At 48.9% G+C, this 15,965-nt stretch overlaps 2 protein-coding genes across 4 annotated transcripts in view; one reads left to right on the plus strand and one right to left on the minus strand.

Moving 5' to 3' along the window:
* Positions 1-11,027, minus strand: part of ANKRD27 (ankyrin repeat domain 27) — a 52,726-nt gene extending 41,699 nt beyond the window's left edge. For all 3 annotated transcript variants that reach the window (XM_047834406.1, XM_047834405.1, XM_047834407.1), the window contains exon 1: positions 10,892-11,027. The gene's annotated coding sequence lies outside the window, so the exon portion shown is untranslated. The remainder of the gene's footprint in view (positions 1-10,891) is intronic.
* Positions 11,028-11,791: 764 nt separating this feature from the next.
* On the plus strand, positions 11,792-12,842 carry RGS9BP (regulator of G protein signaling 9 binding protein). Its single transcript, XM_047836204.1, has one exon. The coding sequence runs from the start codon at positions 12,077-12,079 to the stop codon at positions 12,782-12,784; it is 708 nt and encodes a 235-aa protein (XP_047692160.1). The 5' UTR covers positions 11,792-12,076; the 3' UTR covers positions 12,785-12,842.
* The last annotated feature ends 3,123 nt before the right edge of the window (positions 12,843-15,965 follow it).

The raw sequence follows: 15,965 nt of genomic DNA on the forward strand, positions 1-15,965 counted from the left end.
CCAATTCCAAGATGAGTTGTTTTACTGGCTAACTGTATACATTACATCCTGAAAATCTTAAGCTCCAAATCATTGCAAAAAATAAAAATGGCTATTTTTAGAACATCCTCTGTGACCAAAATTATGACATTTTAAATATATGTGTGTATTCTGAATGAAATACTTTAAGCCTACAGGAACAATGGAAACCTGCCACCCCGGATTACCAAATTTAACACTTTGCGTATTTGCTTCAGAGTTTCTTTTAAGAAGTCTGTCAGAATAGACTGGAATCCCCCTATGCCCCTCTGATCCTATTCCCTCCTCCTCTTTCAGAACCAACCACTATTCTTGTTCACGTTTCTATTCCTTTAATATGCGTGCATTCATAAGTAACATAAAATATTCTTTTAGGAGCTTCAGAATTTCCATACTTGGCTTCACGCTGCAAGTATCCTGGAACACGCCTCTTCCAATCAACAAGTTTTCAAATCCTAGCTATGCTGATCCATACAGATCAGACGTTCCTTCACTAACTTCTGATGTCTAGTATTCTTTTAAGGGAACATGACACAATTTATTTATCTGATATCCTATATTGCATCCACATTTTTGGGATTACAAACAATGCTGGAATGAACTCGCTTATGCCCTTATGTGTATAGCCTGAGCACATATGTGGGAACGTCCCTAGGAGAGGCAGTCTAGGGTACACCCACCTGCTTTCTACTTCCATGAAAAGAGCATGGGTGCACCCCTCCCTCATACCACATCCTAGCCAACCCTTTTTAGTATTGTCCAATTATCTCATTTCTGCCAGTCTGGGAGTATAAAATAGTATTTTGCTGTTTTTAATTTTCATTTCTCTAATGAAATTGAACATCGGGACTCCTGAGCGGCTCAGTTGGTTGAGTGTCTGACTCTTGGTTTTGGCTCAGGTCATGACCTCGCCGTTCATGGGCTCAAGCCCCACATCGGGCTCTGCGCTGACAGTGCAGCGCCTGCTCGGGATTCTCTCTCTCCCTCTCTCTCTGCCCCTTCCCTGCCCATGCTGTCTCTCTAAATACACTTAAACAAAGAAAGAAAAAGAAAAACAAATTGAACGTCATTTCCTTATGTTCTATAAATTGCCTTATCACGTCTTTCGCCCACTTTTTACATGGGTTGTTGGCCTTTTTCTTACCATTTATAGTTCTTTATGCATCTGGATACTAAAAGGTCTTGCAAATATCTTCTCCCGATCTGTGACCTGTCTCCTCATTTTTTCAAATGGATGTTTTCAGAAATAGAAGTGTTTGATTTTAATGTGGCTGAACCTGTCAACCCTTGCCTTAATGGTCAGTGCCTTGTGGATCTTAGGAAATCCTATCATCTGGAGTACCTTTCTGCAAAGTGACTTCATCATTCTCCCTTTCAGAAGGTGGAGTCTACCTCCCCACCCCTGTGAATCTGAGCCAGCCCTGTGACTGCGTTAGCCAACCAACAGACAGAAGTGATGCTCTGGGATTTTAGAGTGTCAGCCTCAAGAGACTGCAGATTCCACACCCTTTCTCTTGGCACCCTAAGACCACCACACTATGAAGAAGCCTGTGAGGGGCGCCTGGGTGGCTCAGTCAGTTAAACATCTGACTTTGGCTAAGATCATGATCTCACGGTTTGTGGGTTCGAGCCCCGTGTCAGGGTCTGTGCAGACAGCTCGGAGCCTGGAGCCTGCTTCAGATTCTGTGTCTCCTTCTCTCTCTCTGCCCCTCTCCCATTCATGCTCTGCCTCTCTCAAAAATAAATAAAAACATTTTAAAAATTAAAAAAAGAAGAAGAAGCAGCAGCAGCAGCAGCCCGTGGGATGAAGGACCATGAGGGGAAGAGAGGCCCATGTGGTCCAGTGAGTACAGCCAGCCAGCCCACCCACCAGCTGAATGCAGCCATGTGAGCCCAGGTGAGACTAGCAGAAGAATCAGTCTGCCAGCCCATGAATAGTAGGAAACAATAAATCGTGGCAGTTTTAAGCCACTAAGTTTTGGGCTGGTTTACTATGCAACACAGACTACCTGAAATCATATCCTTTCAACTCCAAAACCATAAGTATAATCACTATAATTCCTAAGAATCTTCGTTTTTATATATACTATAAATTAGGCATCTAATTTAATTTCTTTCCTATATGGTAAGCTATCTTGGGCTGTTTGGGCTACTAACACAAAAAGTACAGACTGGGCGGCTTAAATTTACTTCTCATAGTTCTGGAGGCTGGAAGCCCAAGAACAAGGTCCTGGCAGATTTGGTTCTTGATGACCCACTTCCTAGTTTGTAGACTGCCACCACCTCGCTGGGTCCTCACATGGCAAGAGTTCTCCTGTCTTTTCCTCTTTTTACAAGACTGTTCATTCCATCACGAGGGCCCCATGACCTAATCTAACCCCTATGAATCTCAACGCCTGACCCCCAAATACCATCACATTAAGGATTAGGATTTCAACATATGAATGGGGGGGGGGTGGGGGCACAAAAATTCAGTACATAGCATAAGCTAACTGTCCCATCATGCTTTTTTGAATAGTCGATCACTTTCACACTGGCCAATAATGCTACCTTTGCTATATTCCAAGTCCCTATATATGTTTAGCTGGTTTCTGAGCTCTATGCTATTTCAACAGTCTAACCAGTGCCATCCAACACTTGAGAAATGTAATTACATACACACTATGCATAAACACATATAACTTAAAATTTTCTGGTAGTCACATTAAAAAAGAAACAGGGGCGCCTGGGTGGCTCAGTTGGTTGAGCATCTGACTTCGGCTCAGGTCATGATCTCATAGCTCATGAGTTCGATCCCCGCATCAGGCTCTGTGCTGACAGCTCAGAGCCTGAAGCCTGCTTCCAATTCTGTGTCTCCCTCTCTGCCCTCCCCCTCTCGTGTTCTGTCTCTCTCTCTCTCTCTAAAATAAATAAACGTTAAAAAAAACTTACTTTTTCAGGGCGCCTAGGTGGCTCAGTGGGTTAAGCATCTGACTTTTGTTCTTGTCATGATCTCACGGTTCATGAATTCGGGCCCCACACTGGGTTCCATGTTCACAGCTCAGACCCTGGAGCCTGCTTTGGATTCTGTGTCTCCCTCTCTCTCTGCCCCTCCCCTGCTTGCTCTCTCTCTCTCAAAAATAAACATTAAAAAAATTGTTTTTAATTTTTTTTTAAAGAAACAGATGAGGGGCACCTGGGTGGCTTAGTCAGTTAAGCATCCAACTTTGGCTCAGGTCATGATCTCGCGGTTCATGGGTTCAAGTCCCACATCGGGCTCTGTGCCGACAGCCCAGAGCCTGTTGTCGGTTTTGGATTCTGTGTCTCTCTCTCTGCTCCTCCCCTGCTTTCACTCTCTCTCTCCCTCTCTCAAAAATAAACATTAAAAAAATGTTTAATATAAGGTGAAATTAATTTTAAGAATATATTTATCCTAATACATCCAAAATATTATATTTTCAACATGTGATCAATTTTTAAAACTATTAATGACACATTTTACATTCTTTTTTACTCTTACTAAATCTTCAAAATTTGGTGTGTACTTTACATTCACTTTTCAATTCATATTAGCCACATTCAAGTGCTCCATAGCCACATATGGCTAGTGGCTATTATACTGGACAGAGTAGGGCTACACCACATTGTTTTACATGACTATAGCTTCATAATAAGCCTTGCTGTCTCATAAAGGCCTCCCTCCTTGTTCTCCAAAATTGTCTGGTTCTTCTTAACTTTTTGCAATATCACATAAATTAAAGTCAGTTCATCAATTCCATGAAAAATCCTCTTGGGATTTTTATTAGAAATGCACTAAATTTATGGACTGGAAAGTCAACATCTTTATGATAATGAATCTCATCATCCATGGACATGGTATGTCTTTCCCTGTATGTCTTCTTCTATGTCCTCCAATTAAATTTTCTCCATAAAAATCATAGATTATATACAACTCTTATTAAACATTATTTGCATATTCTGTATAGATTTTCTCCTGTTGTGAATGGAGCTTCCATTGCCCCTGTCTGCTCCGTTTACCATACATCTGTGTGGTGTCCCTGAGCTATCAGAGAGGAATATGAAAAATGGGCACAGAAAAAGAATCTGAGCCTCCATCTCAGGCAGTGCAATGAAGAATATAAACACCTGTCTTGCAGGATTCCCATTTACATGCCGCTTTCAGTATTTTTGCCATACTGCATACCAGTATACCACCACCTACTGCTGGCCCATATGGTGTCTTTGTGAGAATCAGAAAAAGGGACCCCATCCTCCCAGTGGGTACAGTCCTATGCCAGGGCACATGGCTTGGTAAGTAGCTCACAGGCTATTTATCAGTCCCAGTTTGCCAATATCTCCCTCCCCTAGGCAGGGCACCTGTGTAGTAAATAATCTGCATAATTATACACAATGACTCTACTGCTAATGTTTGACATATTCCTTTAAACACCTACTGTCTTTTCAATTTTATTTTATTTAGGGGCGCCTGGGTGGCTCAGTCGGTTGAGCGTCTGACTTCGGCTCAGGTCATGATCTCGCGGTTTGTGAGTTTGAGCCCCGCGTCAGGCTCTGGGCTGACAGCTCAGAGCCTGGAGTCTGCTTTGGATTCTGTGTCTCCTCCTCTCTCTGCCCCTCCGATGCCGATGTTCTGTCTCTCTCTGTCTCTTAATAATAAATAAACGTTTAAAAATTTTTTTTAATTTTATTTATTTTTATTAAGTTTATTTATTTATTTTGAGAGAGAAAGAGAAAGAGAAAAGCACAAGCAGGGGAGGGGCACAGAGAGGCGAGAGAATCCAGAGCAGGCTCCTTGCTGTTGGCATAGAGCCCGATGTGGGGCTCGATCCCACTAACAGTGAGATCACGACCCGAGCAAAATCAAGACTTGGACGCTTAAATGAGCCACCTACGCGCCTCTAAAATTTATTTTAAAAAGAACCCTTATTACAACTTTAAATATAAAAACAGTATCACTCCTATAAAATATGTAATCTTAAAAATTATAAAAACAATTGACGTTAAAACCTTGCTAAATACCACTACCTGCCAAACACTCTGAACCCGAGCCTGAGACCCCTTCACTGAAAAGGGAAAATTAGCAACTATCAAAGAACATCAAGTAACTTATCCCTGATACAATAAGATGAATGAAATAGGAATGAAAAACTGAATTACTTTCTTACTATATAACAATATTCCAAAATGCCTTCTTGGGAAAATACCAGGACAGTAGACATAAGTACATACATTATGAATTCTATCAGTTTCAGCTAATGATAAAAATAGCAACTATTTGATGGGGCACCTGCGGGGCTCTGTAGGTTGAGTGACTTTGGCTCACGGCATGATCTCGCAGTTCATGAGTGTGAGCCCCACATCGGGCTCTCTGCTGTCAGCACAGAGCCCGCTTCAGATCCTCTGTCTCCTTCTCTCTGTCCCTCCTCTGCCTGCACGTTCTCAAAAATAAACAAACATTAAAAAACAAAAACAGCAACTATTTGAAAGCATCTTTCGTTCAGGCACTGTGATAACGTCTATGTATCTTCATCCCATTTTAATGTTCATAATAACTATAGGTAACTAACTATAATTAATGCTCAAAACAACTGTTGGTATCATTAGCCCCCATATGCTGCAGATGAAGACACTGAGGCACGTTTGGCCCATTCGAGGTTACACACATGTCAGAATTTATTCCAACATGCACCCCTTCAACAACTACACTCATCGTGTAAAAATAAGTAAGCCTGGATTAAGGGTTATTTCATGAGTCACAGATGCACAGATTCCCCCAAAGGAAAAGTCACCATGACAGACAGCCACACAGGCCCTACACTGAACTCCCCCGGTCTGGTCCAGCCAGAACAGTCTCTGCTACAGGCCCTCCTGGGGACTGCCTCAGGGGACAGCCCCACCCTGGGGACTGCCTGAGTTCCCTGCAAATCCTCTTAGGGGAAGAGCCTAGCATGAAAAAGGCTACATATAATCCCTTCCTGGACCCCAGAGACGGCTCTGCAACAATTCAGGTACCTGAACAATTCAGGTATCTGAATTGTTGAATTCAATTATTACCGGAGTCCAAATAATCCTTTTACGAGTCCCTACCAAGTCCCTACCAGAACGACTGGATAAGGTGACTTTGCTGGGACAGAGTCGCAAGAAAACAAAAATTCTTCCTGGTTTCTGACACAATTGGTTCTACACAGCAGAGTGCAAAAGTAAACACCCCTTGGACAGAAACCGCATGAGACAGGATGAGATTCGGGCAGAATGAAGCTGGGAAGGGACACTCCTTCTGCTTCTCAGACGAGGTACGGGCTCAGCGTCCACACCTCCACGCCCAAGATGGAGGTGACAAGGGCAAACTCTGATGGAGGAAGTGACAACCTGGCTGGGAGGCAAGGAATGTGTATCAGCAGAGTAAAACCAACCCAGAGCAGCGCTGCGGCAGGTAAGGACCAGACAAGAGAAGGGAGAAGCAAGGAAAGGGGGTGGGGTGGGGAGCAGAGAAGGCCTCCCTGGCAAGGACCAGAGTAAGACAAGGGTTTGGGAAGCAGGAACAGAAACCCAAGAGTAAACTTCTCTTGACAGATGAGTGAGTCCAGGGAAATACAAGAATCCAAATAGTGCCAGTCAGAGAGGGGCAGCAAGGTAAAGGAAGGCCCCTGAAGGCCACATCAAAACATTCCATTCAGGGGCACCTGGGTGGCTCAGTCGGTTAAGCGTCCAACTTTGATTTCGGCTTAGGTCATGATCCCAACATCGTAGGATCGAGCCCCACATTGGGCTCTGTGCTGAGCGTGGAGCCTACTTGAGATTCTCTGTCTCTCTGTCTCTCTCTCTCCCCACCCCCCCGCCCCTCTCTCCCACTTGTGCGTTCTCTCTCTCTAAAAAGAAATAAAATGAAAAAAACATTTATAAAAAGAAAAACATTCCATTCAAATGCACGAAACACACAAGACCGAGCAAGCATTGCTGGTGAATGGGACAGAGCTTGCTGTGTTTCAGTCCCAAGTCATCTGTTTTCTCTCGGACATCATTCCTCCCGGTTGCCAAGGACTGAACCCTCTGTCCAGGAGTACGGATTCCAAGAGCTCTGTCCAGAACTGTTGTCCACCTTTTCCTCCCAGTGTTAAAAACATATAATAATCTGATGCAGTCTGGTGCTTAATGCCAGAATGGAATTCTCATACAGAGGTAAATACTTAAAGTAGGTTAACACCCTGAACAAGTTTACTTGCAAGAATTAGCTTTAGATTTTAAAATAACATGCAAAGTAAATGGATTCTTCCTCATAAAACTGGAAAGAGCAGTAAATCCTCTTTTAAAACCCCTTTAAGAAAAAAACTCCCCCCTTGACGAAGCTCAAATGATGGGATGATTTACAGCAACTCCAATGTGAAATTAGTCACAGGTAACAAATACCCCTGAACATGAGTTATCTGAGGTGACCCTATGAACAGGAGAGCCAGGCAAGGTCTCAAACTAGCACCGGACATTTCAAGATGTGGTGTGCACACTTGTGGTTTTGTGGTCTTCAACCGTCCCATCAGCCTAGATGAGGCTGGGTGGTCAGGGACCATCTGATGACAGCGTGCAGCTTCGCTCAGCACAATCCAATGTCTGTGCCTCCCAGAGATAAAGTCCCGGCTGAAATGTCACTGCTCTGGCTGCTCCCACCCTTACAGGGCCCTCACCAAAGGTCTTGATCAGGCATATTTTCCAAATGATGAGCAACATTCTCCAACTAGTTTCATCTGTGATTCAGAAGGGAAAGGCAAAAGGGCAAAACTTTCTAATTCATCTATATTTAATAGCAAATGGAAGCAGCTGGACGGTGTAACATATGACATTACAGTCACTTATGTCCTTCCGGCCTGTAACATCTGTGGATCCTAGCTATACTTTTCTCAAAGCTCTCCTTCAAAGCTTCCAGCCTGTTTGTGGCCAGCTGGCTCTCCGTAGGCATGCTGTATCTGTGTCGTCCACTTGAACAAAATGATAGCGGGGTGTTAGAGGAAGCTCAAGCTCCCCGGGAGGTGTCATCTCTCATAGGAGCTGAAAATCCACTGCCCATATCCAGGGGAGGGTGACGAGCTGGCCCCAGGCAGCTATGCAGGCACTGGCAAAAAGCCAGAAACAAACTGCGCTCAGAGCTGGCCATACGCAGTGACAGCTGGAATGTGGAGGGCCACACAGGGAGAGAAGGCCTCAGAGCTGGAAGAGGGGTGTGACCACTAGGCAGGAGAGTTCGGAGGAGCACAACCGCCCCTCAGAACACCACTCCATCACCCCGCTCCGAAAGTCACCGGAGGAAGCACCAGCACCCAACTCCTGCCAGAATCCTGAGCAGAAAGGCGGGAGTTCCGAGGGCCGCGTCTCGGTGTCTCGCAGACGTAGAAGGTCTGGATTCGGGTCTGAATCCTTTCGAGGTCTGGTATCTATCATCACATGGCCACATTCCTCTGCTCCTCTAGGAGAGGATTAAGTTACTGGCCACCAATCTAATTCTGACAATTCACAAATGGAGGGAGAGCCCCCACAGAAACACTAACGGTGCACAGACCCAGCGGTTGCCCTCACGAGGGCAATGCAGTCCAAGAGCCACAAGGAGACACAATCAAGAAGACCTTGACTGCAGACACTACTGCTTGCTCTCCCGGCAATGCTGCCAGGCAGGATGATTTCAGATGGCAAGCCAAAGTCAAGAGAGCTCACCCCAGTAGCTTCTCCACTTCAGAGCCCCGACTGCTTTCCTGTCGCCGGGGCTAGTCACAAGTGTCTGTCCCTGCTCCCATCCTGCACTTCTCCCTCAGGGGCTTCTGCCTCCTGACCTTACTCATACTGGTCCACATGAAAAGATAACAAAGTGATCTTTGCAACACTGAGGTCTGTATGGTATAGTAGTCCCCCTTACCCTCAGTTTCATTTTCCAGTTTTGGTTCCCCATGGTCAACTGGAGTCCGGAAACAGAAGATCCTCCTTCTGACATACGGTCAGAAAGTCAACAGTAGGGGCGCCTGGGTGGCGCAGTCGGTTAAGCGTCCGACTTCAGCCAGGTCACGATCTCGCGGTCCGTGAGTTCGAGCCCCGCGTCAGGCTCTGGGCTGATGGCTCAGAGCCTGGAGCCTGCTTCCAATTCTGTGTCTCCCTCTCTCTCTCTGCCCCTCCCCCGTTCATGCTCTGTCTCTCTCTGTCCCAAAAATAAATAAATGTTGAAAAAAAAATTTAAAAAAGAAAGTCAACAGTAGCTAACACGGTATCATAATAACCCGTATTGGGTCCCCTCACTTCATTTCATCACGTGGGCATTTTATCATCTCACATCATCACAGGAAGAATGAGTACGGTACCGTAAGATATTTTGAGACAGACCACATTTACATAACTTTTATCACAGTGCCTCATGAATAAGTGTTCTTTTTTATTAGTTATTTTTGTTAATCTCTTACTGTGCCTAATTTATATATTAAACTCATCATAGGTATGTAGGTATAGGATTTGGTACTATCCAAAGTTTCTGGCATCCAGTAAGGGTCTTGGGAAACATCCCCCCCAGATTAAAGAGGGCTACTATATTCTTCAAGGACTTACGTACTTGAACTCCCTACTAGATGAACTCTCAATTTCTCCACCTGGCATTAAGAACCTCTCATTCTGGCCTTCCACCGATCTCAGTAGCCTCACCTCCCTCTACTGTCCCCAAAGCTCCCCAAAGTGATGGGTTCTCCCTCCTGTCCATTTTGTCTTGAAAACTACTCTTCCCTTGCCATGGCCCCATGTGGCCAGTGGGCGGCTAAGAGCCACACAGCCGAGAATGGCCACGGCCTGGATCATCCAAGCCCTGGCCCCAAATGGCCCCAAATCAATAGATAAAAGGACAGAGAGCTCAGTGAGAGGGAACCCTGGGGTGAAGCGCTCTGGATCCTCTGGACTGCCTCAATACCATGCTGGGGGAGGCAGACTCAAAACGCTAATATCTCACCAAGATTCCCTGCTCTTCTCTGGGGCTGGCGGGATGCTTGCGCTAATCAAAATAGGGTACTCTCCCCCACGAAACCCATAAACTTGGAAAATGCCAGTTCGCATGCAAACCAGTAGTCCCTCCAGTCTCTCCAGCTCCTCCCTCCCTGCATGTCCTAAATTCTCAAGGAAGACGGGTCACTTGCTCCGTGATGGCCCAGCACAGGCTTCGGTTTCCAGTGCCCAAGTCCTCAACATCTCCAGGGGCCATGCCTGGCTCAAGAGCCCACAGTAGTCTATGTTCAACGAAAAGAACTGAACAGACCCAGAATCTGGAACATCTCTTGGTGCTTAAGTTTTCCTGGAGTAAATTTTACCCAGCAGGATGAAAGACGACTGACTGACAGGGATTCCCTCCTCCTTCCCTGCCCCTTCACCACCCCCCCCCCCCACTCCCCCGGGACCACAAGGCCAGAGGCTCCGGACCCCCACCCACATCCTCCCCCTCCAGCCGCCGGGTCAGGCAGTCAGCAAACCACCGAGGCCACTCAGCGCTGGGGCGACGGCCCCGCCCACTGCCCCCAAGTCCGAGCTCACAGCCCCCGCACCCGCTGACCCGTCCCGTAGTCATGGGGATCAGAGGGCGCATTCTTCGCCATCCCCCACTCCGCACACGAAGGGCAGAGAGAGCCCGGCTGCCGATCGGACCCGGAGAGCGCGGGCGGGCGGCCCAGCTAACGAGGGACTGGGGTCTTGGGGTGGCCGTCCAGGGGCAGCCAGCCCAGCCTGGGGCGCCGCGGGACTCCCGCGGCGGTGAGAAAAGAGCCCCTCCCCCTTCCAGCTCTAGGGCCCCGCCCGGCCACTAGGCCCCGAGGCGCAGCCGTCCCGGAGGAAGGGAGGCGCGGAAGGAGACAGGAGGGAGGACACTTACTTAAAAGGCTACATAGTTTCACTCCCTGCCCTTCCAGGAGCGGCGGCGACACCTCCCGGGCCCTCGACTCGGACCTCGGTGCCCACCACCCCAGCGCAGCAGTTCAGCTCCACCGCCCACCCCTTTACTCCGCCGTTGGGCGGAGCCGCACCTGGTCAGGCCAATGAGCGACAGCCCTTACCCAGAGTGACGTGTGCACAGAGCAATCACTGAGCCCGCCCAGCCGGGGTGGGGCTCAGGCGGCGCACAGCGCTTCCTACTCAGGCGGGACCAGCCTGGAGCCGCGGACTGCGCGTGCCCGGAACGGGAGGGGGCGGGGCCGAAAGCTGATCTGACACTAGAGGTGGGGTCCAAGCTTGGTCCCTAGAAAGCGGGCGGGATCTGGATAGCGAGCATCAGGGAGTCGTCCCGCCCGGTGGATCGCCCTTTACTGCTAGCTTCGGAGGACGAAGTCCTCCTGTCCTACAAGGGACACCACTATGTCAATGAAGGGGTCTAGGAGTTAGGGTCCCTGGGTTCTGGTTCCCCCACTTGTACGGACGTCGCGTGATCTAGGCTCCCTTTTACCTGTGCCTCGGTTTCCCCATCTTTACGATACTGGAGGGTTGGAACTGCCGAGGGCTAGTCTCCAAATCTGTAATGGGGTGCAGAGGAGGGGGAGATGGGGGACCTACACGTGACCTCCCCGCGCGGGGCCCCGCCTATCCCAGATTCAAGAGTTGCAAGCGCTCCGCGAGGACGGGCGGGGGTGGGCGGATCCTAAGAAACCCGACCCCGCAGCCCTTGGCTGTGGCTAAGGCGCCGCGCGCGGCTCGGCGGCCGCTAGCGCTGGCGACGGCACAGGAGAAGGATGGGGACCGCAACCCGGGCTTCGCAGAGGACCATCGTGGAGGCGAGGGCGGTGCAGAGACTCGGCGTGTGACTTGAAGTGCATCAGGAAATGATGGACGAGGGGATGAGAGATAGCTAACGGGGCTCTGTCTCTGCGTCCGGTCCGCGGAGGCGCACGTCGTGGGGCTGGAGAGGTTCTGTCTACAGCGGCAGCGCCGAGCTTGTCTCGGGCCATGAGAAGCGCGCGGACCGCCCGGCCCCAGGCTGCCCTCGTGGCCGGCCGCGTCCTGCCGCGCTGAGAGCTTGGGGGCGAAGAGGGGTGTGGGCGGCTGGGCTGCGCCCGAGCGCACCGCCATGGCAAGGGAGGAGTGCAAGGCGCTGCTGGACGCTCTCAACAAGACGACCGCATGCTACCACCACCTGGTGCTGACCGTAGGCGGCTCGGCAGACTCGCAGAACCTGCGTGAGGAGTTGCAGAAGACGCGCCAGAAGGCGCAGGAGCTGGCGGTAGCCATCCGCGCCCAGCTGACGGCCGCGCTGCGCGACCGGGGCCTGGACGCCGAGGAGCGCGCGGAGTTCGAGCGCCTCTGGGTGGCTTTCTCTGGCTGCCTGGACCTGCTGGAAGCCGACATGCGGCGTGCGCTGGCCCTGGGCACCGCGTTCCCGCTGCACGCGCCGCGGCGGCCGCTGGTGCGCACCGGCGTAGCGGGCGGCTCCGCGGGCGTAGCGGCGCGCGCCCTGAGCGCCCGCAGCCTGCGGCACGAGGCGGAGCGCGACTTCGACGTGGACGACCTGCGCGAGCTGGAGCGGGAGATCCTTCAGGTGAGCGAGATGGTCAACGACATGGAGATGAAGGTCAACGTGCCCCGCTGGACCGTGCAGGCCCGCCAAACGGCGGGCGCCGAGCTCCTGTCCAGTGTCGGCGCCTCTTCGGTGGGCGTCGTGTCTGTACAGGAGCGCACCGGGCCTTGCGACGTGAGCAAAGCCCTGGCCGCCACCGTTTTCAGCGCCGTGCTGCTGGCGGCCGTGGCCCTGGCCATCTGCGTGGCGAAGCTGAGCTGACCCGACCGAAGACTCTACTCGCCGCCGCCGCCGCCGCTCCCTCCCCGAAGACATCCTTCAGGAACGACTGCCACTGCCTGCACTCTGGATGGGAGTGGGATCTGGCATGTTTAAGGGAAGGGGTTCTAAAGCCCTGTGTGTGTGTGTGTGTGTGTGTGTGTGTGTGTGTGTGTGTGTGAACACATCTGCCTGGGCAGAACATGGTTGCCTGGTGCTGGCCTGTGAGGAGTTAATTTTGCGCGGGCGGCCAGGGCATTACCGCTAATGTATGCAGCAGCTTTATCCCCTATTAATAGAAAACCGTCCACAGTGACCCTAGATTCCAAGTTAATGGGTTACCGCTTGTGCAGCTGGGGCGCGTTTACAACGGAGTCTGAGTCGGATTACCCCACCTCTACCAGCGATTCCCACTGTCCACGCGCAGGGGGGCAGTTTGAAAGGGGAGGTGAGGTGAAATGAGTGGGGGTGGGGTTGTTTTGCTCTGTGTGGGTGGTGACTTTGTTTCCTGGACAAAACTGTAAGAAGATGTAAGCAGGTTTTATTACCTTAATCCTTTGGGGCCTAAGCTTAGGAGAGTGTGCAGAGACATTCATGCAAAGTGCTATCTCTATGGTGCACGATTGAGCTTCTTGGCAGAGTTTATCCATTAGTTACCAAAAGCAGCGGGAAGAGGTTTGGGATGCTGACCTGCCCCGCAAGTTATGACCCTACTTAGGAAACCAGAGAAGGCATGTCGAGCCTGCCCTCACATTCTTGGATCCATTGCACACACTTGCCTGTTAAAAAGGGCTCTCCCCAGCCAGCCTGGAAGGGGCACGAGCTTTGGTAAGGGACACATGCTGTTTAAAGAGGCACTTTCTCCTTTGCTGGGGTTTGTTTTTTGTTCCAAAACTAGACCAGTGTTTGATCCTCCTTTGGGGGAGAGCTGCAGAATCCTCTTTGGAGCCCTTAATCCTATCTATCCCTTGGAATTTGCCTGCTAGCCAGTAGGAGAGCTGGCTCTGGAGGAAGCTGCATAGCTCCCTGACCCTCACACTGACCCTGAGAGGGGAAACCTCACTGTCTCATGTCAGTTTGAGCCAGTTAGCCCTGAGACTGGGTTAGAATGCAAAAGCTTCGGCTCAGAATTTCAGCAGCTTTTTAAAAACAATAACCATTTGAAAGAAAAACCATATAACATTTGTTCTGTCTTCTCAAAGCTGGGTTTTTCGGTAAAGGACATTTGGCCACGAATCCATACGTGCCAATGAGTCAAACGTCGTGGTCTTTACTTACATGCTTAAGTTAGTAAATCTACATCTATTATTAAAATAGACCTTCTCGAAGGCAGGTTATAGCATAAACTACCGGAACCACGGTGTGGGTAACAGAAGCTGAGTGGCCCCTGCTTCTTTCGCTCAATAAAGAATGTGGAAAACCCTGGGACCCAGGCTGGAATTTACCTGAGCAGTGCCACCACCTCTGCCTGTGGTGCAGAGAGAACATCGTTGGCGAAATAAGGCTGAGAAAACGCACGCATTTAACTCTCCAAGGGTAATTTGGAATAAAACCCAAGACTTTGGTTTGGCTGAAAACTGACAAAGATTTTTTTTTCTTTTGTACCCTGAAGGTGGGAAAGGGGACCAGAGAAGGGAATTGACAGTCTCACAAGGACAGCTTGGAGGGCCAAGGAGTAGGGGCAGATACAAGTATTACAGCCTTGGCGGTCCTAAGGGCCACCCTCCCAGCCCAACTTCCTCCCACCCTTCCTGAGCACACAGATTCCTGTACCTCACAGTGAAACTATGGGATCTGTTTGTGTGCGTGTCTGTGATAATGGTTTTAAAACACCCACAAGGTCTTAAGCCGATTAAAAGTTTTATGACCTTAACTAATAAAAGGAACACCTTCTGCCTCATCTGAATAGGGGCCAGCTCAAATTCTTTTGCATCTGAAGGTTCAGGGTACCTTCAGAGACAACACAAAAAGTTTTCTAAGTACCCTCCCGCTCCTCCCATACACAACGGCAGCATGGGGTCTCTATTACCTTCCCCAAACTCTCAGTTCTCCCAGACAAGAGGAGGCTGGGGCATTCTGTGACCCAATGTTGGAAAATATCCTTTAAAATCACGCCCTAAGTATATTCTTTTGTTTCTAATACAGTAACTCTTCTGTTCTTACCAAACTGTTTTGCTTCATGACAACAACAAAAAAATTGTTCAGCAGAACCTATTGGCGAACAAAATCCATCAGACGTTGTGTAATCCATAGAAAGCAACTAGGACACATTTCTTTGTTCTTGCCATGGTCTGAGGGGCTTTCACTTGGCAGATCCTTGGGTATTTAATTTTATGTGCAATCAGATGTGTACCTAGTTCTGAGAGTCCTCTGCTCACTGAAATCAGTGATTAATGTTGCATCTGCACACACAAAAAAGCTGAATGGACCTGTTAGCCTAAACAATTCTGAGTTTGGAAGTTTTAAGCATTAGGAATATTTGGTATTATTTGGAGTTAAAACATTGCCTACTAGAACTTTTGCTATGTGAGGCCAGCAAAATCACTTTCTGTTTGAGCTATAGGCTGCTCTCACTGTAGCTCTCTGTTCTCATTTCTATGTATATAATTCAAGACATTGCTTTCGGATAGAAGCCTGATTCAATTTAGATGTATGATATCAAAGTCATTAATTTTCTAAAAACATTTGGTATTTCTTTTTTTTTTTTTTTTTTAATTTTTTTTTTCAACGTTTATTTATTTTTGGGACAGAGAGAGACAGAGCATGAACGGGGGAGGGGCAGAGAGAGAGGGAGACACAGAATCGGAAACAGGCTCCAGGCTCTGAGCCATCAGCCCAGAGCCCGACGCGGGGCTCGAACTCCCGGACCGTGAGATCGTGACCTGGCTGAAGTCGGACGCTCAACCGACTGCGCCACCCAGGCGCCCCAAAACATTTGGTATTTCATACCATGATACAAGCGTAGGGGAAAAAAAAACCCCAAATTCAAAATGTTTAATATAGGGTATGCATGATGAGGTCAGTGCTAGAAACTATGGCAAAAAACAGCTAGTTTCCCAAATTACAGGTACAGGTTAAAGGATAGATCTTTATTTCCAGAGTTAAATGTTTATGATAAATACCTGTAAAGAGAAAATATCACTGACTTCTCTTTTGGGAAAACAGTACAGTTTTATCTGACTGA

The sequence above is a fragment of the Prionailurus viverrinus genome, chromosome E2 (assembly GCF_022837055.1).
Source record: "Prionailurus viverrinus isolate Anna chromosome E2, UM_Priviv_1.0, whole genome shotgun sequence".
Classification (NCBI taxonomy): Eukaryota; Metazoa; Chordata; class Mammalia; order Carnivora; family Felidae; genus Prionailurus; species Prionailurus viverrinus.

What these genes read in the sequence shown, in the direction of transcription:
- RGS9BP (XM_047836204.1), top strand. Translation starts at nt 12,077, where the DNA reads ATGGCAAGGGAGGAGTGCAAGGCGCTGCTGGACGCTCTCAACAAGACG.